Genomic DNA, 25,303 nt, shown 5'->3' on the forward strand with positions numbered 1-25,303 from the left:
TATTCGGTACTGAATGATTAAAAAAAAAAAAACAATATCTGGAGGAATTGTTTACTTTACTTGATCTTTTCAGACCCTGAACAAAACCACCCGATAGTGACTTAGAACATGGATGATTTACTGCTACGTTAGATTATATATTTGGATATTTGGGTGTATTTTGTCATGTCATTATAATGTTTAAACACGGTTTCCATGATGGAAAAAAACACACTGCTACACTGTTGTAGTTAGACAACAGTGAGTGTCTATACAGGTTATGTGGGGAGAGAAGGTGCCACATTCATAACACACTCTAATCAGGACACTGCCTCCAGTTTACCATCAAGACTGTGTTGGTTCTTCCTTTAACTCGTGGTTTGGTTCCTACTTTCAACAATATTTTTTTCGTTAAAACATACTATAGATGCAGATGCAGCACAGTGACACATATAGACTAACCTACCTACAGATTCTGTGCACACATCCACTGAACACACACTCCCACACACTATTTAATGGGTAGTTCTGCAATATGCAGCAGATGTGTGCTATCCTATAGCAGCACACCATCAACACCCAGTCCCCATGCTCTATCTTCCGTCCGAACACATCTTATTGCATGGACGAGCCGACGCTGCATACAGCGAGCAGGACAGCTGTCTGCCATGCATAATGTGTCCTCTGAGAGCCCCCTCTGACAGGTGGAGACCCTCTGGAGCCTTGGGCATTCACCAAGGGTCCCACCACTATGGGAAGGTCTGCAAACATATGGTACTGAATAGGGATGTGCAGAGGTTTTCCTTGAATGTGCCACCCACATGCAGAATTTGATTAAAATGCAATGAGGTCCTTATGAATGAGGGAAGGTGGCCTGACAGTCATTATTGTCTTGTTATTGGCTGTCAGGCTGCTGATGCCACACCGAGATACATACATCTCCTCCATATGTCAAAGGAATGTCATGAAATATGCAGATGAATGAGCATATGAAAGATTTTCTCCGAGTCTAGAGCATGCAATGGAGCACTACAAGCACTGAATATGTATCACCATCTTTTTTCAGGTTTTATTTTCTCATATATACTTAGGTATTCAGGGTTTGAGGGGCAGGGTTGCTATGCTTTATTATACCTGCTCAAAGCAACCTGATGCAACACGGAACATGAATTTCTCTCTATTCAGAAGCAGAGAAATTGGCTCACGGATAGCACCTTGTAATGGCCGTCACCCATATCAGGACAGTGTCACCTACACAAACAAACTGAACAACACAAACTTTCACATCTATTTTTGATCAATTGTAAATTGCCAGGACAGGAAAGTCTTCTCCTCAGGTCAAATAGCCCTCAGAATCAAGAAGAATACATTTCATGAATATAAAACTGTATTCCATTATCACCATCACTTTTCATTCCCTGTTAGGCTGCCTGCAGATTTTTATATTTCCTCATATCCTGGGCGCATTCTCTCATATCATGCTGCTGTAGCTGCCTGTTCCTCATTAGTCATCTTGTTTCAGTGAATTTATGTGAAAACATACACCATTGCCTATCTTCTGACAGGCCAAACAGATTTGTAATAAAACAATAAAACAACCGAGATTTATAACGGAGCTGCTTTCTGAATTCTTGCCCCTGGTGAAGCATGAGGAAACTTTTCACTGAGGCACCACAGCCTGTGACTACTGTACAATGAAATGCTTCTGATCATAAAAGCTGTGAAGCCCAATTTACTGGCATCATGCATGAATTTAAAGTGTTGCATCTTAGAAATGCAAATGTATTAATCCTGCCCCTTGAAACATCCCTTGGCTCTCAATGATTTTTGTATAACATGAAAATCTATTATCATCAATTAGCAAAAATCTAATTGATCTGCCAATAAAGATTACATTGATTTGAAAAGTTCTCATTTCATTCTCTCAGGAAAATAATGTAAATGACAACTAGAATTACTGCCCAATGGTTGTATGCCCCCATGTACCTGTCAGTTTTCTCTAACAATTTACATCCATGTCTGTGAAAACTTCAGTGTGTTACACACATCTTCTCCCTGGCAACACAAAAGATCTATACAATCAGCACAGTTTCAAGGTGGGCACCCAAGATTAGTGTCACCAAGTCAGTATCCAATTAAATGTCTCCCCATCTTTTCCTGAGATATGACGTTGAGCAATGGCCAGAAAAGTGTTTTTGCAGAATATTATAATGTCACCATTAAAATGACCTTTGATTTTTGGATTTTAAATATCCTCATTTCATCATTTTATCCTATTACGAATTTGGGTGAAATCTGTCACACATGAATTCACAAGAATTCTTGAGTTATAGCCAAAAACATGTTTTGTGAGGTCACACTGACCTTGACCTTTGACCACAATATTCTAATCAGTTTTATCGTTCAGTTCAAGTGGATGTTTTTGTTAACTCTGAAAAAATTCCCTCAAGGGCTTCATGAGATATTCAAGAGAATGAGACAGATGCAAGGTCACATTGACTTTGACCTTTGAACTATGATAACCAAAATCTATGTAGTTTATCATTGATTCTAAGGGTGCATTTGTGCCAAATTTGGCATTCTTGAGATATTGCGTTCACAAAAACTGACCCATGGACATAGGGCTAAGAGGACAACCCGAGCACATAATGCCTATGGCTACAACTGTAAAAAAAAAAAAAAAAAATTGCAATGCAGGCAGATAAAGTGAATGCAGTGAGATGCGCTGTAATGGATTTCAAATCATAAGACGTTTTATGAGCCTCATCATTGATTTTCCCATTTTATTGTAATGAAGTGAAACCACTGGCTAAACAGTAGAAAAAATATATCCAACAATATAGAATTGTACAGCTTGGTTTAAAACAATGTCAGTAAATATATAATGTATAAACAATGTGTAGTTTAAAAACAGTGCTGCTGTGCTTTTCTTAACAAATACCATGAAAAAAGAAAACCAACAATGTGTTTCTTTCTTCCCAACCAGGTCTGTGGCTCTCATTCCCAAGCCCATTTATTCCTACAGAAAATGTACATATTTAAAAAGCAGGTCAGAAATTTATAGTTTTATTATTATTTTTTTATTTATTAAAAAGGCACAGTAATAAGCTGAATGAGAGGGGCACTGTAGTTTTTCGTAAAGGAGAAAGTAGTGTATTTATAAGGAACTACTTTCGGCATCAGACCGATACACAATTGGTGCATTCCTGAGAGTTTAAAGCAGCAGGATGGCACTGAATCAAAATAAATGGCACTGTGTGCGTACATGGCCATGAGGGAATATGGACCTTTTGTAATTAAAACTATAACAACAAAACTTGTTTTCAAAAGGCACAAGGATAATCTGCATCATGCTCTAAAACTGCCCCAAAATCAGCCACTAAAAATAATAAATAAATGTCAATACTTAAAATATCTGTCAAATTTCAAAACAAGCACTAAGTGTCCATCAAAAATAGTGATCAGGTGGATGGCTAAATCACCAATAATATATTTGTAACATCTAGTTTTAGGTTGTAGCCTGCTATCTTCAATCAGAAAACCAGCTGGAGAAATATCACAAGTATAATTCAGTTTAAGACAACACATTTTTATTTATTATATTTCATGCCACTCATTTCCTTTCCAGGTCAATTCAGTTTAATTCAAATCATAAAATGCAATTTCAATTTGCTGACTAATGGCAGAACTTTCTGGTCAGCAGATATCCTAACCTAAATTTCGAGGCAATCACTTTGGCTTCAGCATGATGTGGGGGAAACAAATCTGTGTTGCCAGATTACCGGCTGTGTTCCCTGCTACAAGCAGAGGCAAGTGCCATTTTAGATGTAACAAAAGCAACGTATCAGGTCAACAAGGAAAACCAGTACTGGCAAAACCCTCAGGTCTTTGCCTGCAGATTGATTGCTTTTCATTGTTGCCAGTTTGAATACTGTGATGCTCCGACCAGCAGCTTGGCTGAACGTGTATTTGTGTGTGTGCCTGTGTGTGTTTTGTGCCAACAGCCTGACCAGGATGTGTGCCTTTTGAATCTTGATGTGGTGTCTGTTGTTTTCTATTACATTCTCTGAGGTGAGTGAATGGATAGGTGTTACTGGAGCTGAATATATTATGTACTGCTGATATACAGTATGTTACAGTATGTACTGACAGGGAGGTTTTATGGTGATTTTGGTGAAGGTTGTTCTTCGTGCCAAATTCTCATTAAACAGCTTGGTCTAAAACAGGGAAGCAAACATACTTAAAGGGATAGTTGGGATGTTTTGAAGTGTGGTTGTATGAAGTTTATCTATAATCAGAGGACTAGATGGACTCGAGCAGTTGTCCGGCATTCCCCAGTTTGGAGAAGCAGGCAGGAGTACTGACATGGAAGCTAGGAAATGTACCACTGTAGACGTTGGGCAGCAGCAAAACGTATTTTTGCAACACATTCTTACTCTGACCTTATCACATATCAACATTTGGTCATGGACTTTCCATGATGTGCACAGTACCTTGGGTGCATTGGTTGTTGATGTTCTGGGACTCCATGTCAAGTTCTGTCTGTTGTATGCATTGTCTTCGTTGAAAATACTCTTCTGTTTTCACAGGAAATTTATCATTTACATACAGGCTCTTTCAAAATAAATGCACTATGTCGGTACAACAATGCAAGTTGACATCTTTTTTTTTCCTTCAACAACTAACACATGGTTGGATTTAGCAAAAAAGAACAGACGTCTTTTGCCCACCCTACTTGGACTTTTGTCCCCTTAACTTTCATTCTTGTCCTGCAACGTTTCCACCTCATGCTGCTGGACAACGTTAAACTATAATGGTGACCAGCCACGTATCATGCTTCCATTAAAGGATGTCTTTTTTCTGTTGGTGTCAGACGCCGTAAGTCACTATCCAAGCACCAGATTTCGATGACTTCGGAGTGAGACCGGGTTGATTTTAGCCACCTAAGACAAGTCCCTCCTAAAATATTCAACAGTTTAATAGTACATTATACTGAGAATATTTTCACCACTTAATCTTGCTGTCAGACAGCCCTTTCCAACAGGGAAGCTGTTTGTGACTTCAGTTCCCAATCCATGCTCTAGTTAAAGCCACCAGATTCCACTGACAAAATCAATAATCTGGGCTTGCTGAACATGGGAGCTGTTGGTCCACTGCTGCCTTGATCAGTTCATTTGTTTGTAGTATTGTGTGACTTTGGTGAATCTGAACTAAGCCTTTTAAATGCCAGTGTCACACAATAACACAAACAAACTATCTGATCAAAGCAGCGGTAGACCAGCAGCTCCTGGGTTCAGTTACATTAAATTACTGTTTTTTAGGGCACCCTGGTACCTCCATGTAGGCTTAAACCTTGGCAGCCGTCTGGGTTTGAATCTGACCTGTGGCCCTTTGCTGCATGTCCTCCCCCCTCTCTCTCCATCCTTTTATACAATTTGTTCTATCAAGTAAAAACCAAATCATCTCTAACTTTCTGTTTTTCTGAATGGAGTCTGGCTTTGACAATAGCTTCAGTTTCTCGTCTGAAATAGCTGTCTGACGGCAATGTAAGGCAGTGAAAGTATTCGAAATATAGTGTACAATATAACTGTTATTTTTTTGTTTGGACTTCTTTAGGTGGCTAAAAAATCTTTTGCTGCTGCCTCCTATCCAAAGCAGTGCATTGTTTACCCTTCTGTGGTGGTACTTCAGTCTGCTTCTCCACACTGGGAGCTTGTCACAACATGTACTGCATGTAATACACTGACCATGGATAAATGTCATCCAACCCAATCAAATCAAAAGATCAGAACTATGCCTTTAAACATATTTCAAAGCAAAAATGTTAACCATTTCATGTCAGGGCTTTGGGGCCAGTGTAAACTGAGGACACATTCTTACAACCCTGTGTACAGCATCTGCTTCATGCAAGAGGGACCATGATAACAACCATGTGACTGGTTAGTTTATCCAGCTGAATGACACGGTGATAGTTTCTATTACAGCTGAGAGATGTAAGTCACTAAAATGGACTTCTAATTGACAGCTTGTACTGGCTCTGTATATTAGTGAGTAGACAAGTGTCTGGAGGGGGCTTTTCATGTGCCTGAAGATGCCTGACATGTTGAAATTATTTCCCCATTGGTCTTAAAAACCAAACCTTAATTGGATTACTTCAGCACAAATTGGCAGATATGAAAAGAGTCAGCGAAGCAACTGTTCACAGTATAGGGAGCAATCAAACACAGGCGTCTCTACTTGCAAATAAATCTCAAATTCCAGATTGCCTCTGAGCTTGCCAAGCTTTCACCTGGTAAAACCCCAAAAGGATACAAGCCTCAAACAATTACAATCAATTTCAGGCAAGCGCCATTTTTATCACAGCGGACCAGTGCATGAATCAGTGATATCTGTTAGGTGGCTGTCAATTGGGGGAATGTAATCCAAGCAGCTGTTGTGTTAGCACTTCCAGTAAGAGAAGAGAAGAAGCTACGAAAGGACACATCTGCTGCAATTAGACAGAAAATATGAAGAACTTTGCCAGAAAACTATGTTCTAACTCATACATACAGCTTCATACCAGCCACACAACTCAAGCTTCTTGGATATCTGTACTGTGTAGCAGCTAAAGAAAAACACAGTTGGCCTGGTTGCACAGAACTACTTTTGCAATGTTTTAAAAGAATAGTTTAATATCTTGGAAGATATACTTATTCACTCCAGGAACACTCTGATTTCAGTCATTTTTGTAACTATACCCTGCCCACATATTCACTTTCACTCAAAAAGTGTCACATTACAGAAGCTTAAGATGCTCTAAAGTAGTCTGGGAACCAGATGTATCTGTGAGCTCATGTTTTATTTGCTCTGACAGATGCTTCTGATCCAACTCCCATTCAAACAGACTTCCAGCCAACTTGGCCCACTTAGGGCCAATCACAACTGTTTATCTAATATGAGGCAGGTTTGATACAATGGCTCAACACATGGAGGAAGTTTCCCTTTAGGATTTCAACCAGAAAGCATAAACAACCAGGATGACTACTGCTGAGATGGAACTTTACGTTGAATCTACTATCATGTCACTATTAAACAAACTGTATGGTAAAGAACAAACAACTGCACTTAAAGTGAAACTTTGGTGATTTTCCAACAGCTCTGTGTCGTTGCATTGTGGGCAGTACATGCAAATGAATAAGACTCAGAAGTCTTGATGCACCATGAACACTGCTGTGTGTGTGTGTGTGTGTGTGTGTGTGTGTTTGTGAATGAGTGAATGTGACACATAATATAAAAGTGTTTTAAGTTGTTTAAAGACTAGAAAGGTGTTATACAAGTGCAAGTCCATTACCACTGTTCATCTGCACACACTGCAGTGACACAGAGCTGGATGAAAATTTTCCCTTTAAATCAAGGACAGATGTATTAGCCGTACATCTGACAGATTTTGGTAAAAGTTTAATTTACCAACTCCTGGCCCCAGTGATCAATGGGGCACAATGGAAACCCATGCTCAATGCTATGATTGGTTGTAGGTCTATGCAACAGGATCAGAGGCATTTTGGTCTGTGGCCACTGATTATGCCTCTGGGAAATCTAAAATGAACAGAGAGGTGGCAACGCCAGGATGACGTCCATTTTACTATGACTTTAAAGTTTCAGTATGTTAGATTTAGTGGGATCTAGTGGTGAAGAATGCACATTGCAACTGGCTGAAACCTCTCCTTGTTAGAATTCCTTCAATTCTCAAAAAAAAAAAAAAAAAGACCCGGTGATTTAAACTGGTCAAAACTCATTAAAATAAAATCTGTGTTTTCCTGACTCTGCTCGTCGCAGAGTGGCTGCTAACTATGGTGGCCAAAGTGAAAACACAAAAACACGAATGGCCCTAGCTAGAGCCAGTGTTTGGATTGTCCGTTCTGGACTACTGTAGAAACATTATCTCTGTAGATGAGGACCTGCTCCCTATGTAGATATAAACCTCATTCTAAGGTAACAAAAACACAATGATTCTTATTTTCAGGTGATTATACACTACAGAAAACATACTTATTACATCATATTCCATTTCTGCCAATTTATCCCCCTGGATCCTCCACACTGGGCCTTAAAACTTTGGACTGAGCCTGAAGAGCTTTCCAGTCTTTATGCCATACTAAACCAAATTAATCCTGGCTCTCAGTATTTTGTACAGATGTAAGAATACTGATCTTCTTATCTAACTCTAGGCAAGAAAGCAAAAAAGCATACTACTTGTATCTTATTACACCTTATATAATTCAGCCAGAGCATTGCTTGCCTTTAGCTTGAGAACAAACAATGATGAATAAATAGGGCTGCATTACATTTTAATCCATCTGACAGAAGTAAGTATTAAGTAAGTTAGACTCTAATCACAGCAGCATCAGCTGTAAGCTTCTGACAGTGAAGCTGTGTCACTTCCCATGGCCCGACCAAGACGGATCACACCTACGCAGTGCAAGAATCACTTCAAATCTTTCAGTCCCTCAGAGTGGCAGATGTGAGGTGTTGATTACCAAATGAATCTGCTACTGAAACAGCTGGACCTTACACAGCACCAGCCCAGCCAAACACTGAGAGCTCAAAGCTGCAAAATATCCATCTGAAAACATTTCAAACATTATGAACTCATTCACTTCTTCTTGTTCTATCAGCAAGCTAATTCTCAGTGTGTGTGTGCCAACTGGGTCGAATGGTCATTAAAAATGAGAATATATTGTCTTACCTCCAGAATGCGGTGGAGGGCCGCAGAGCAGAACCACTCCTTGACCTTCGCGGACTGATACAGAGCTTCTTCTGTGAGTCTTGAAGTTTTCCAAGTCTGAAAAATAAAAAGGGCAGTAAGTAAAATATCTTTACAGGTCAGAGGCTGATACATCTGATCCTTGAACACACGAAAGCATCGTCACGAACAAATGATTGTTTTTCTCTCCCCTGTTTTTCTTACTCCCATTCAAGGTCACAGCCCTATGGAGCCTAAAGCAGTGTGCAGCAGGCGGGGAAACACTCACAACAGGATGCCAGTTTATTATAGAGCTCACACAGATAAACATATCACACACTCACACAGTACCAGAAAGTTCCTGGCCTATATTTCTTCAGACTGTGGGAAGAAACTGAGACTTAATCCTGACAAATACAGTTCTTGTAAACTCCAAAGGCCAAGGTTCAAACCCATACTGTGTGTGAGGCAGCAGTGCAAACCACTGAACCACTGCACCACCCTCATAAACAAATTATAAACAAACACAGCAGCACCATCACCTTCACTGTATCTAGCCTTGTGTGCTTTCTGGGTGGTAAACAGCCTTTTGCTTTGCCTCAAATCACCCCTGTGTGTGTCAGTGTGTATTATTAAATCCAAGACTCCCCTGATGGTGCCACAAGTCTCAGAAAGAGGTGAATTAAAGGGTCCCAAGGGGGATCTTTGCTGGAGGAAGAACAAAATAAATTTTTTCAAGTTTCAAAAGTTGAGAATTTTATATAAAGAGGCAGCAACATTTAGATTAAATATTGAATTGAGTTGTATATTTTTAAATGAAATGTTCAAAGAAAATCACGCTGTTAAACTTGATATATTGAGCTGGTTTTGGAAGAATATGAATGCAGATGAACAGTACAGATAAATAAAAAAGGCTTCCTTTTCTAAGCACTCTTCCACATTTAAAATTTTATGGTTTGTTTGTGGCTGAATAACTAAAAGAACTGCATCTTTTATTGTTCACTCTGTGTATGTATTTTTAGTTTTTATTAGTGTAGTATGTTTTTTCTGTAATTGAATTTAATAATTCAAAAATGTCCAATCGAAACACTTTATATCTTACCAACTACATTTTCTGAGCATCACAATAGGACCTTGTTTACTTTAAGCTGAAGTGGCCTGTGTCTTCTTGGAGCAGGAAACAACACATGTAGGATAAGTGGGGACATAAAGCCGAGGAAGGTAGAAAGATGAGTCAAATATTTTTTTTTATTTTTTATTTTTGTTTTGATCCAATGAGCCCGCTGAAACAGCAATATACATGGGATTTTAAGATGGGACTCTTATGACTAAAGGCATTTAAAGAAAATCTTAAACATATTTGTGCCTTTAAATGTCAACAACAGATAAAATGCAATTTAATTATTGGACATTAGGGCTGTCAACGAATATTCTAAATTCGAATTTGAAAAAAAAATAGACCTTTGAATGTGAAAATTGATATTCGATTGTGGAGGAAAAAAAAACAGCACCACAGCTGTCCTCTTTGTGAGTAGGCGTTGGCCTGGGCCACTGCACTGAACGCACTGCATAAGGCCACACCGCCCGCGGAGGTGCTGCGACTCGCAGCGCGCCGAAATTCTCGCGCGAGCCAGAGCACTTCGTTCACGTCAGACGCGCATTTCTCCACACTGGTCAACAAGCGGTTCTGCTCCCAGCTGTTGTCTCCGTCACGCCAGGGCCACACCGCCCGCGGAAGTGCCGCGAATAGCCTCGAAGCGCCGAGAAGTGAAGGCAGTTTCCTTTCGGCGCCCATGTTAACCGACTGTGTCATCTACACTGGCTGCGCCGTGCCGGGAAGCTCCGCGGCAGGCTCACGATTTGCAGCGATCAGTTCGGTGTCTGGTCTATTTTCTGACAGCCCTATTGGACATTAGTCAACTCTCCATCCTAATGAAGTGAAAATTTCAACTGAATGCTTAGAAATATCTGAAATACGCTTTTCCATCCAATCAGTGATTATTGCGTATGACTGGATGGTGGAGATGTTGAATGAATTTGTGGAGTTCTATGTCGTTGCAGTGGTGACTGCTAGCGGCTAGCTCTGCTTATTAGCCGCTGTACCGCAGCAGACAGACTTCACAGCTGCTCATCCCTGCAGAACTCCACTCAGATCCAGACTGTCTGGAGAAGGTCTTTGGTTTAGTTGCTGTTTGACAGGCAGGTAGGAGGCTATCCGTAGGTGTACCTGTGCTGTTAGTAAACAGTCTGAACTCAGTGGAGTTTTCTCTGACAGAGCTGAAAGTCCAGTTTTAAACTTCCAGACCAACATGCTGCAGATTTAGAAAGAATTTAGGCTGAAATAAAGTTTGTTTTTTTTGCTTCTTACCAGTGAGATCGATAAGTCAGAGTTTACAGTGAACCTGGATACAAATCATAGTTGTCTAGTTGTTTCAAATGACTTATTTATGGTTTTAAAGTTTGAGATATTGAGCTTTTCAAATGATGATCAGCAAGTGTGTGCTCATAAATCATTCTTTAAACCTGGCAAAAACTCCACTCGGAAAATGCATGTTTGTGAATCTGTATAAATGATTTGTAGCTGTAGAAAAGAAATATCTAAATGACATTTCAACACTTGACTGAAAGAAAAAAAAAGTCATATTCTGTGAGGCATGTTGAACAGCATGTTGCACCGAACAGAGGACATACAGTTTTACCTGCTTAATAATTGCCTTCTGGAAGAGACACAGTTGAGAGAGTGAGAAAATGAAAAGAATCAGGACTATTACTGCACCCAGCTCTAGTAATTGTATATTCCAAATAATGAATGGAAGCCTTGCATGAACTTAATGCATTATGAAAAAAAAAAAAAAAAAAAAAAAAAAGAAGTTCAAATCAATAGTGACACACACCCACTAATATGAGCCAAACAGCAATCTGCAGCCCTGCTGCTAAGCAGAGAGGGTTGCTGTGACGGGTCACACATGAGGGATTTTAATAGCTCTGGTGGTAATCAGGTTACCTTTCATTCATCACGCCCACCAACACTGAACAAAGCTAGTCCTGCTCTGGCTTTAACAGCAAAAGTACTGTTTAACTAAACAATTTTTCATTTGACAATTGATGGAAACAATAGCAGGTCATGACCACTTCCAACGATTTGCTGCACTGATGGTTTACATCCTGGTCAAGCTCAGTGAGGCAAATTCACACATCACATGGAAATGTCATGTCTATACTGGTAACTCAGCTGAGAGGGGGATATGTTGTGTGTTTGAATATGTTCTTATTGAAACTACCTTAATCTGAGATCAGACGTTACAATATTTAACATAATAAAAACTGTGAACCGATTAGGACATTTTGTAGTTACATGGCAACATTATTAAATTAGCGTAGCTTAAAAAAGCCCAAAGCACACTAATACGTTTCAAAAGTCAAGGGCGTAGATTTTGTTTCAACACTGGGAGAGGACATATATGAAGGAAGGAGGTTGGAGGTCCACACCCAGGAAATTTTGAGTGTCAAACACGCCATTTTCTGCATTTTAGTGAATTTTATACGCACCAATTTTTGCTCTTCTGCATGGGGTTAACCACCTGAGACATTAACTTATGTTTGGTATGCATTTTCAAATTTTCCTGCTATTGTTTCCATCAATTGTCAAATGAAAAATTGTTTGGACTATTTGGAATAAGTGGGACCTGATGAGTAAAAGGAAAAAAAAAAAACAACAAAAAACAACAGCTAAGGATTCTCTTTGAAAAGTAAGTAGTTTTGGAAAAAAAACATGTCCTCATATGGAGATGATGGGTTTATTTTTAATAGTCAACAGCATTTCAAATTTGCAATGTCTGAACACTGTTGTGCAAAAACAAAATTGCAGACAATGCAACATTTGTTCGATATTTTGTATCTGTATGGGTTAAAGGTCAATGTTTAAGTCTAGAGCTGTTCAAAACTGTTCATGTCAATGTACAAAAAGCAAAACTGCAAAAATGCCACATATCTAAAAGCCATGTTATTTATTTTGTAACTCTCTATGAACTTCCCTTGCTCTACATTCCTAGGAAGCTAGGAATGTCCTCTTTGTCTATAGGAACAGTCTGTCACACCTAATTGGCCTGTGTGAACTGCTGCTATAATACAATAATAATAAAGTCCCAATGTCCTCAAATGAGTATTTGCTCATTAACAGGGCTTTAGCTTGTTACTATTGTTAAATTTGGTCAAGTCTGTATACCATATCAAACTATACAAACATTGTTAAGCATAAATAAACAAGTTTCAACCATAAACTTTGATCAAGATTTGCACTTTGTCCACTTTTGTGTCGGGATAGCCTGTTGACTGACTTGGCAGAGGTGACTGTCATCTTGTTTTTGTGCTTTTGATGGCACATAACAGTGTCCACAAACGAGGACAACAGGTGTAATGTATGCAAAAGTATAAGGTGCACCCAAATGTACTGTCCTCATATGACGACACAGGGTCGCTGGAGTTAAAGGTGAAAATGTCTTTTATTTCTTCAAAATTAAAATTCTCTGCTAGTTACATGTTTTTATTGTGGGGGACAAACGCACATTCTAAATACAGAGGTGGATGTGCCTGCTGTGCTCCCCTTGAAATCTACACCTATGTCAAAAGTGTATTATTCATATTTGATTTTATTTCTTTATTTTGCCTTTTTCAGTTTGGTTGTATTTAGTTTACACATTTAGGATGTCTGCCTTGAGGTCAAAGTTTATTCATAATGTGCTTTTAGCAAAAGAGAGGACTACAGTAGATTAATATATGAAGACAAGTGGGTCTGAAATTTATCCATACATAGTCTCCAAATTGGATTAATTAACCTTAATTAACCTTGCCCTATAATATGCAGCATATTCTCCAGTCGCTGTGAGCAGCGGTGCAGACACGAGCAGCTCCCTGTGCAGACCTGCTCGTTGCAAAACTGCAACCAATCCACTTTGAAATGAGATTACTGATTAGTTCAGCTCCAAGTGATCTAAATGTAAAATTATTGGGCTCACTGATTTATGAAGAGGACTATAAGGTCAGTTAATATATGTCATATTGGCTGCAGGACAAGTCAATTAAGAAGCAGCCTTTAATTATTTCTTTAAACATAAATCTCGTCTTAACCCACGAGCACAGTTTAACTAATAGCTATTTGAGACTCTTAAGCCCTATTAAGAAATCATCTCTTAGTATTTTTCTCAAGATTAATGCCAGATTTGGTACTTTAGGGTCACTCTGATGTGTCTACCTCAGAGATGTAAAAACTGGAGGCAAAACAGTCTTGTTTAAGCTATATGGAGACGTTTATTTATGCTGCTTGTAAAACAAGGGTGAGAACCACCATTTTTTGACCCTGCTTCCATTTACTGATCCACCTATAATGTCCAAAATACCTTCCAGTCTTCTTGGTATAACTAAATTTATCGTGACGTTAGTGGCTAGTAAAAAAAAAAAAACTGCAGCAAAGACTTTTGTTTTCCTCCCTGTGCCTGTGGGGTGTTTGCTCCTCAGCTCAGTCAGGTACAGGAGCTGAGAAAAGAATCTCGGGCAGCCTGAATGCCCTCCCACAGCATCCATGCTGAGGACACTATGGATTACTTCACATTTGAAAAGCAAGTTGTCAAAACACACTTGTAGGAGTCCACTACTGCAAAAGTGTAACAAAGCGAGGCAGAGGTTCATGCTCTAACAGGGTGGCAGCACAACTAGCCGTGTCGATGGACTGTGAGCCCCCAGGAGCTGATTGTCACTGGTGGTGTTTCTGCTCCGCTGGCCCACCAGCTGCAACAGAACGTGAGTGTATGTGCTGCAGTGGGTTTCATTAAGGATTGTTTGTGTTTGTGTAGAGGGAGCGCAGGTGTGCGACAATGACGGACTCCTAACTTAAAGGGATAAATTGAAAGAGAGTGAGGGGGAGGAAGAAGTTTGTGTTGCAGTACACTCTGAATAACTGAATGCAGAGGTGGAGAGAGTGCTAGAATATTGAACTCAAATAAAAGTTTTATTACTTTAAAGAAATTTCACTCAAATTAAAGTCATTGTGTAAAAATGTACTTTAACAAAAATAATAAGAAGGTCAGGTTATGACAGGCCCCAGTATATGCTTATATGACAGGCCCTAGTCAACACACATATACACACACACATCAGGCATGCACCTACACTGACACACATTGTATCTTCTCGTCACATGATGAAAATGAGACTTGATATTGGGCAAAATCAACATGCATATAACCCAGCAATCATCATTGTATGTCTGTATATACGAAATACAAAATAATTGTAAAAATATTTTTTGAATTGAAAAGTTTGTGTATAACTTATTAATAGTTTTCATAATTTATGTAAAATAAGAATACCATTTTTTTGTTACTAACTGTTACTGTTTGCCCTTACATTGCAAGTCCCCACACTATCCGAACCATCTACACTTATGTCCCTGACTGAGTAAATGTTACTGCAGTAATGGGGGTTATGATGATATATGATACTACTGTAAAATCAAAGAAAATCGTAAGGCTACAAAATAAATTGCATCATATATCAACTTATACACAGGTGGAATGAAGTCAGCTAAAAGATCCCTTGTGTGCAAATCCCAGTGCTGCACAGTGATTCAACATTATCATTAATGTTGTATGTAGTGTGCTGTAAATTAAATCTTAAATCTTTGCTACAGCAACACTGAGGACCCCCTCGGGGTCGTGGACCCACATTTTAAAGTATGCTAAGGTACAGTAATGCTATTTATTATCACCACATCTGTGATTCTTTTTTATCTGATGGCAATGTTCTTTTTATTTTTTATTTCTGCATTAATTTTAAGTGCTAGTGCTGACCACAGCCAGTGAACACAAACATCTATAATGTATCATTTGCGTGTCTGCTGAGTGCAGAGTGTCACCTCTCTGGTGCTCAGCCCTCCTGCAGCTGCAGACGCACCAGCAGCTTCTTCTCTGCTGTAGCTGCTAACTGATCAGCTTGCTTTTGTTCTATTCTCACACAGTTTACCAGGACTTTTTCATCTTTTGGCTTTTACTCAGTAACAGATGCACTTGAGATGAAATGAACTACAATACATATGATAAAAAAAAGTACTGAAGTAAAACTTTCATTACAGATTTTTAAAAATAATTTAGTATGAGTTTAAGAAATAAAATAACTTTGTTACAGTAATGAAAGTAAATGTAATATATCACTTTTACCCCTTTCTGAATACAGCACCAGCTTGACCAAGTTCTTAAATCTAGTTTAATTTCACTAAACCATTAACAATGGTTGAAAGATTTGTCCAAAAAAAACAAACTTTCATGGATATTATTTTGTTCCATCTTATTTCTTACATTGTTTTTACATTCGCTTTTCTGTTACACTGACAATAAACAGACTTCATCAAACTTTCTTGACTTCTTGACTGATGTGTTTGCTTGATAAGCATCACCTGCTTTTCTTTTCTTACCTGTCAAAAATCTGTCCACCGTCCTTTGCATTTCGTTAAGCTGTCTGACACCTGAATCTTGTTAGCAGGTGTGAAAGCACTCTTGCTGTAGGCAATACAAACTTTCCACTTCACATTTTTCATTCACTCCTGTGCTCCTCCCTGCAGTGCCTCTGTACCCCCCATAAGGGGTCCTGCCCCCGCAGTTTTAGAACCACTAAACTGTACCTGAGGTTTCAAACCAGGGGGGCGGCAATATTACAAGCAGAGCTACAGCTACAGCTGAGCAGTGGTGGAAAGTGACTTAGAACATTTGCTCATGTACTGTACTGTAAGTACATTTGGTGGAGGAGTTGGTAGAGACCAAAACAGAGATAAAAGAGTGAATATTGGATTCACATTCATTACGTGGCCTTTATTTAAGGATCAGAGTACAAGGTATTTCTTCCTCCACTGTCCTTGCAGACAGTGGGGAATATTGTATTTGGAGATGTATGTGTGCGTTGTTGTTGTTGTTTGTTTGTTTAAAATCTATATAGGACAAGTGATGAAATAAAATAAAAAATAAACACAGGGATTTTACTAGCAGCAGTGTGGACAGTTTGAAACCTATAAAGAAGACTATTACTTATGCAGATACAATTACCTATTATTGTATAATTTCTTCAAATACAATATGGAAAATTTTACTCTTTTTTCACAGCAAATTCAATTTATCTTTTTTTTTTTTTAAGGAATGGACAGGTACATTGTTAAAAATGTACTCATGGTCTCAGCATTTTGGAATCCATTGATATGACCTTGACTGCAAAATAAATTACATAAACAGGAATTATTAACAAACATAAACATAAATATATATATATATAGATATATATATTGTAAACTGAACAAGATTATTTACACAAACAGAATATATACAGTCAGGGTGAATGGGGTTATTGCACAAGTTACATTAGATTATTGCAGTGTGTGAAAAAGTCTCAGGGCCACTCAGAGGGAGGAGTTGTACAGTTTGATAGCCACAGATATATATATGTATGTATTTGTTTTGCGCATGGGGACATGTGTGTGTGTGTGTGTGTGTGTGTGTGTGTGTGTGTGTGTGTGTGGGACATTTAACCATTTAACTTCCCCTTTCCATAAAATAAATAAATAAAAACACACAAAAGACATGAGCTTACAATCTAATTTCAGTTCTGGTTTGGTCATCTCAGACTGTGTACAGGACTGAAATGTATCTCTGGTATTTCTGACCACTATGTACCTGAAAAACCCAATGTGCCAGAAAGTGTGTTGTCTTACTGTAATCAGCTACCATGAGCTGTAATCACCAGTTGTAGCTGCTGCATAACTGCAAATTATACAGGGTTTAAATACATACTCAAATACTTCTTTCTTCTGTTTCTTCCCTTCTTAGGACCACTGATGTAAACTTAAATTTGATATATTTAAATATGACGTTTTCAAAATGGAAAATGTGTTAAATTGAAACAAATTAAACATAAAATATTAAGTGGTTTTCCATAAAATATATATTACTGACCGTGTGAAAGCTTTAAATTTAACCTTTGTGCCAAACAAAACAATAGGTCATTATTTGTTTATCTTTTCACAGTTCTCAGTTAAAAATGTTATCTCTTCCTGACATAAAGAAATATATTGAAGAAAAAAAAGAAATCAAAATATCAGTGTGGTTCAACTGCTAACAGATTAATATAGTCTGTGATAATGGATTGCAGATTGACATTAGCTTGTTGTAAGGTGCCACAAAGAATAAGGATGGGCTTCTAGAACACATGCATACAGTGCTTACTGACATAATAATAAAACTTAAAAGTCATATTGTGAATTCTGGTGGTAGTAAACCAGACCTATTCAACTGGCGGCCTGCCGGCCATATCCATCCCAGAAGCAACCTCAGAGTGGCTCAGCATACATAAATCTGATATACCAGTGTAACAAAAATATGTGAACTACACATAGTGTCTGGCAGTCGCTCTGTTGAGTTACACATGCCCATTACTGATGGTGTGGGATGCATGGATTGGTATAGTGACACTGCAGATCTTTTACAAACAACATTTTCTCATGTAACACGGTTTCAACCATGTTTAGTAGCTTTTCAAAACATCTGGACTGCGGTCGAATACTCACAAAAAATGTCCTTTGTCTTTTCCCAAACACTTTTTCATGGAAAATGTCATGAGGTGTGGTGTGTGTGTGTGTGTTTGGGAAAGAGACAGGTGAGACAAGGAGGGAGACACTGGTAGAGAGATAAATGTGTGTTATGTCTTATGGTTACTGTTACTGCCACTTGTTTTGGTTCTTTGCATTAATATCGTTGCTCATTTTTATTTTACAGTTGTGACATGATGTGCCTGGTCAGATATGGGACCAATTTATTATTATTTCAGAAGTAAAACAATACACATTGCTCTTTTTACTGCATTAATTTGCATTTGTTGAAAACTTATCATTACCGAAAGATTAAAAGAAGGTTTAATAGGCTGCTGTAAATGTCTGGCCCATCTACATTTCCTGTTTTTCTCCAGCCCAACTGAATTTGTAATTGAAAAGCCCTGTAATAAACAGTCATTTCTGATTCCCTGATACTCTATGATAAACCATCAGAGCTCCAAAGTGCTGCACACTCTGACAGAGTATCGCAAAAGTTCCAATTTGTGTCATTCAAAAGCTCCGATCTGAAGAAATAAATATAAATATGCTGCTTTCACTGCATCTACCACACTAAGTAATTCAACTTATAGAGGGTCTGCTCCCTGTGTACATCATCTCAAGTGTGAATTATTTACACACCGTCAAAATGAGAAAAGAAGTGCAGGATTAAACTGCTCATAGCATGTAAATCCACTCATTTGATTTATGAATTTGTTTGTCCCTGCTCCTTACTGGAAAAACAATACGCCATCTCTCCACACCAGAATAATTGAGCATCTGAGCGCAGTCCATAGATGGGATGACAAATTCCCTGTCTACAGTCATTTTTGCTTTGCAGATCACTGTCCCTCCAAATTATATTCCCTGGGCTGGGGAAAAAGTCGCCCGACACCGGCAGGGTGGTGACCAACTCATAAAAGCGCTTAAAAAGGAAAGATGGAGCAAAGATGTCTGAAGATCAGAATTTAAGATGCTTTCTTGGAGGTTTATGACGTGTGTAGCGTTCAATCTGGCCTCTGTGCTTAAATTAGGCCATTTATTTTTATTGCTTGTCATATTTTACAAATTGCTACTTTTCAGTAGCTTTTTCAAGGAACGCTGGCTGTCTGGTTATCTCTTAAGTGTCACTCAAAGGTGATTAATGTAGCAAGGCTAATTGACTTCCCTGTTGTCAGTTGGCTTTATCTCTGGTTGATGTTGCTGATCAGAGATCACTGATGAGAGCCTGGAGCTGACATATCTGCTCTGCTTTTTCTTCACTGCTGTACCTTTAGTTTAATAAATTATTTGGGCTATTTGGACTGTCCATCAGTTCTTTTTACAATTCTTGAAAGTATAGTACGAGGTCATAAATAGGAAAAACGTCTTTCCTCATCCAAACATAGCTACAATTGATGGACAAAACACTGTTTTTGAGTCAATCTGGTCACTCCAAAATGGCAACACAAGCCTTTTTTTTTTGAGTAGCCCCACCACTTACTTTCATCTGAAGGCGCGATAGAAGGTTAGATAAAAGCACCCAAGCCTCCCCAAAATATGAGCCTTAGAACAAAGTGGACAAGAGCAAGAGACATCTAAGGTACTGAATTTGTTCCAAAAAAAAGAGTCTTTTTGGCATTATTTTGGCTGAGATCAAAGCTGTTGTGATTTGTGAAGTGGCGATGTCTACTTCACTAAAGCCACTGACTGTCCCTGTCCAGATCCATAGACATGGCCTCGCCCGTGCTGAAAGCATGCTGCAACACTGGTAAAATCCAGCACCCTCCCCCTTCGCCACCACCTCCTCATCCATCCACTCTCAACAGCAAAAAAAAAAAAAAAAGAGCAAAAGAAGCATTGTTGTAAAAAGTGCTTGAGGAGAGCGGCGAAAAGCATAATTTACAACATGCTACGGCCAATGCCTTCAGATGCAGGGGACATCGTGGGGGGGCTTCACCAAAGCGTGCTTTTCAGAGCGCACACAGCTGTGCACATGTTCACTTTGGGTTCAAAAGAAGGCATGAAAGCACATAGTTTGCCTGCGAGGGACATCTCAAATAACATATCCATTAAATTTGTCACATATAAAGGAACAGTAGTGAACATAAGTCCTTTCAAATTTTCATTAAAAAATGTTCTGCGCTGAGCTTACACAAAGGCTTCAGTGTAATTTTCAAAAGGGAAGCGGCTAACAATGATTAATAGCCTCAGAACAAGTAAACGTGATGCCCCATCTAGATCCATTAGCATTAATTATTGCAAACCTGGGCTGGCATTACAAACAATGATCCAGATTAGGCTGATGATCACATCCCAGACATACGAGCCTTCCAAATGCCAGCACGACTTATCATACTTCAACAAGCCCGTCCAACCGTGACCATGAGATTCATTACAACCTGCGACTCCTAAGTGGATGGTAGGTAATGTGTGTGTGTGTGTGTGTGTGTGTGCGTGTCACAGCTGTTTTTGTTAGAAAATATCATCACATGGAAATGACAGTAATGTGTTTTACTGAAACTTTATGGCCATTTTGGAGTTTGTTTATGGTGCTTTTGAATTATACAGCATTTTTGGGCTACCCTCACTGAAGTGAATGGGAGTGGGTGGACAATTTTTTTTTAAACAATGTCAAACAATACGATTCGACAGCAGCAAAAACTGCGGCCCCCAAAAGACCTCTCTAAAAATTATAAATATATGAATATATACATTATAGCCTTCATGACGGTGGGATCTAGTGCAGGACTGTTGTATTAGACTGCATTTATTTTTAACTTTTCATATTTTTGAAGGTAACTTCTTGAGTACCAATTTATAGACGAATTCGGCGAGCGATTTGTGTATGGCGCCATCTTGCGGTGGCGCCATTGCTGCGGTGACGTGTCAGTCATCAATTCATTATGCTGTCATTGTGAACTGACTCTCTACAATAACAGCATCATGAATAGCTGGATTGATGATGTTAGACGGTGGCCTCCGGTAACTGATGAAGGTATCTTAAATGAGCACCGATATTAATTTAGAAATTAATCATTTGTTTGAGCGATAAGCAGGAAAGATTAGAGTAATAGGGAGATAATAGACTGTATCATTAAACACTGTGTAATATAACGTTAGCATACGTTACGTGTGCTGACGTTAGCAAGCTAGCAGCGTGACATTTAATCATTATGGACAGGCTACGTGACTAAAAACAACAACAACACGTGTTTGTGTTTTGTTTTAGGTATTCAAGAATATTTTATTGATCGCCTGGCCTCCGATGACCAGAAAAACGGCAATTACAGGTCTCTGATTGAGGGTCAAAATTACCTGAGCTCCGGATGGGTCGGGCAAATTTTACACCGCCTTTTAGACGACCATCACATCATATTGAAGGCGATCAATATTGATCGCCTTCAATATGATGTGATGGTCGCCTAAAAGGTGGTGTAAAATTTGCCCGACCCATCCGGAGCTCAGGTAATTTTGACCCTCAATCAGAGACCTGTAATTGCCGTTTTTCTGGTCATCGGAGGCCAGGCGATCAATAAAATATTCTTGAATACCTAAAACAAAACACAAACACGTGTTGTTGTTGTTTTTAGTCACGTAGCCTGTCCATAATGATTAAATGTCACGCTGCTAGCTTGCTAACGTCAGCACACGTAACGTATGCTAACGTTATATTACACAGTGTTTAATGATACAGTCTATTATCTCCCTATTACTCTAATCTTTCCTGCTTATCGCTCAAACAAATGATTAATTTCTAAATTAATATCAGTACTCATTTAAGATACCTTCATCAGTTACCGGAGGCCACTGCCTAACATCATCAATCCCGCTATTCATGATGCTGTTATTGTAGAGAGTCAGTTCACAATGACAGCATAATGAATTGATGACTGACACATGTCACTGCAGCAATGGCGCCACTGCAAGATGGCGGCATACACAAATCGCTCGCCAAATTCGACTATAGAAAAAGACCAGGTTATGCGCCAAACAGAGAATTTTTCAGTTAAATTCAAAATTCTTTAATCATCCCTATGGGAAATTTGAGACAAGCTCACATAAAAACTTAGAAACAATTCATTCACACATGAAAAAATAAAACAAAACAAAAAAAACTTTAAAGGAGATCTTTGCTAATATACAGGTTCACACTTGTATTAAAGGTTTCTAAATGCTCTGTTTTAGCACCTGTCTCTCTAAGCAGACGACCAGCTGTCATTCATTTGTCACAAAGGTAGAAAAAAACAGTTGGAAACAGAGTGTTCATAATGGTCTGAAGCTTTAGGTTTTTGCTCACAGGGATTACTTCATATATACTTACCATGTTTAATATGAACACCCAGCATAAAAGACCTCCCTTAAAAAGTGACAAATCTATAGCTGATCAACAGCGATCAATTGTCCGAAGTCAAAAGGTATAATGCATTTATCAATCCATATAGATTTAACACTGTATATGGCATATACAGTGTAAAATGACAATCCGCCTTACCTTTACAAAAGATCTGTGTGTTTTGCAGTAAGTCAGAATTGCAGTATACTTTGAAACTGGTATACTGCTGCAACCCTTTACTGCAATTTCATAAAGTTAGTGTTCTTGAGCAGCTCAGTCACCAGACAATTGCACATTTCTGCAAACCACAGATTTGTTACATTTGTACATTTCATACATCACATCAAGTTTCTGAAGTAACATGGTTTGGATTACATTTATATAAGTTGTCATTGGGAGGTGGAGTGGCTGGTGGATGGCATGCAAATGAGATGAGATGGCTGCCAAACTGCAGACCACTGCAGAACTGGGTAAAACATTGGGAGCTTTTTGGCAAAATGTCGCAGCATTTCCAGTGGTTATTGTGGCTCCCAACCTGGGCATTTTAGGTCAAACGTGGTCTTTTCCTGACTATAACCAAATGTAAAGTTTCAACATTTCCTCTCCATAATAATGTACAAATGTTGCATATGATTTGCAGAAACATTCAATGCCAAAATGTATCCTGGTGATTGGGTTGTCTTGAGAGAAGTAAAGTTAATTTTATGTTAGCTGGCTTAACCTAACTAGTAGCTGTCAACACTTTTTTGGTTCTATTCACCAAGAGGGATGTGTATCAGAAATATACAAAGTCTCCAATTAAGAATTCCAAGTGTCCCTGTTAATCATAATTACGGTCTGACTAGGCTGAATGTGTCTGAATATGACATGGATGTAGCATTAGGCCCCCGTCTAGTAAATGGCCATCTCTAATGTGCAGCACTCAGCGTGGGATAAGCATTCAGTGCTTTGTCACACTCCTTTTCTTTTTTTCGCCTTATATACTTAAAGTATATTTAAGTGAAATATGGCTCCTGAGAGTTTACATTAGAATATATTACTGGAATATTATTACTGATGATTTAAAACATAGGCAGCATTTTAATGTTACAGCTGAAGGAGGTGGAGCACATTTAACTACTTTCTATACAGTGGGATAATTTAATATGTATAATAACAGTATTATATTTTTCTAAATTGATTATGTCATGTCAGTTGATCATGTCAAACCAATCAAGGCAGGTAGACCAGCAACTCCCATGTGCTGTGAAGTGAAATTACTGTTTTTTTTACAGTAAAGACTGGCGGTTTTAAAACGATTGATATTTTTCAGCAGGCATTTTTTAGGTGGTTAATAACTAACCAGTTGCTCAGCACTGTTTCATTTTATGTATGTGATATGGGGTTTTCTACCCTGCAGTTTAATGTAAACAAAGATTGTGTCTATAGGGACGACGCATCAGACAAAGCTCCCATGTGTCATGTTAATGGTCATGGACCACTGACCTGTATTTGGAGAACTAACAGGAGGTGATGTAAACCAGCAAATACATGGAAATCAAATTACTTTCAGTAAAACAGGTGTTAAAGGTGTCAGTGTTCTCTAATCTGCTACAAATGAGTTAAGCTATGTAGACAGTTACATTACAGATGCTGCTGAGCCTTTTTCACAATGGCAATGAATGTCATAAAACCCAGTGCCTTACTATGTAGGCCTGTTATGTATCTGATAAAGAGGTAAATCCTAAGTATGGTGTGCCACCTTCTAGCAGATCCTCAAGAGTGATATCTTGATAGTGTACTGCAGATAAAAAGTAAAAGCCAGAGTACACCCATTAGCTATTTACACCTCATTAACTAAGTCAATATACTCACTCCACATTATCACAACAGCTGAGAGGAGTCTAGAGGATTTATTTGCATTTAAATGAGGTATTCATGTTTCCCCTCAAGGCTTTAAAATCTACTCCGGTGACATGAGGAATTCTAACCCCTATATGCTTAGCAAAATATGAGCACGTCTGACGCTGAGGAGACACTATATATGCAAGTGAACATAAACTCCCACACAAAAACAGGATATGTTTCAAGGCAAGCTTCATTTTCAAGACCGTTTTTCTTAAGAGCTGGCCCTTCTTGTCATCTCTGGTAATATAATTGCATGGTGGAAACTTCAACAACTTGTCATTGCACTCATAGCACAGCCCTCTCAACGCCACCCATGTGAGAGGCACCCGCTGTTATTCCAATATTGAATATACAGCCTATTCATCAGTATGAATTATGGGTGTACATCTTTTACATAATCACGGATATAGAATCAATGGACATACTAATCAAGGGCAGCGAGTATTGAGTGGAAGCGCCCACTGCCCATCAGTTATCCTTGCCTCAGGGGGTAGACAGCCACAACCCTCGCGAGGAGCAGCATCATCCATCAAAAGTTTGTGACATGGAGAGGAATGCTGAAGTATTTGGAGTCCTGCCAATTTCAAAGAATAACCTTGAAGGCGTTGTGGAGCATGTGGACTAACAAGTGTTAACCGAGGGATATGATTTGGCACAAGAGCTGAGTTCCATTGTACAGTGTGTTTACTGTTGTCTACAGAATATAGAACATGTACAGGTTCAGGAAGCAAAGCACTCGCACACAGCTCAGCAAATATTAATTCAGCCTGTGGGTTTT

At 38.8% G+C, this 25,303-nt stretch overlaps 1 protein-coding gene across 1 annotated transcript in view; it reads right to left on the reverse strand.

The window, feature by feature from the left end:
* cntn4 (contactin 4) overlaps positions 1–25,303 on the reverse strand; it is a 222,764-nt gene that overhangs the window by 111,429 nt on the left and 86,032 nt on the right. Inside the window, exon 5 of the mRNA XM_050038775.1 lies at positions 8,705–8,800. Coding sequence (XP_049894732.1) covers positions 8,705–8,800 — 96 coding nt within the window. The remainder of the gene's footprint in view (positions 1–8,704; positions 8,801–25,303) is intronic.

Source organism: Epinephelus moara, chromosome 24, assembly GCF_006386435.1.
Source record: "Epinephelus moara isolate mb chromosome 24, YSFRI_EMoa_1.0, whole genome shotgun sequence".
Classification (NCBI taxonomy): domain Eukaryota; kingdom Metazoa; phylum Chordata; class Actinopteri; order Perciformes; family Serranidae; genus Epinephelus; species Epinephelus moara.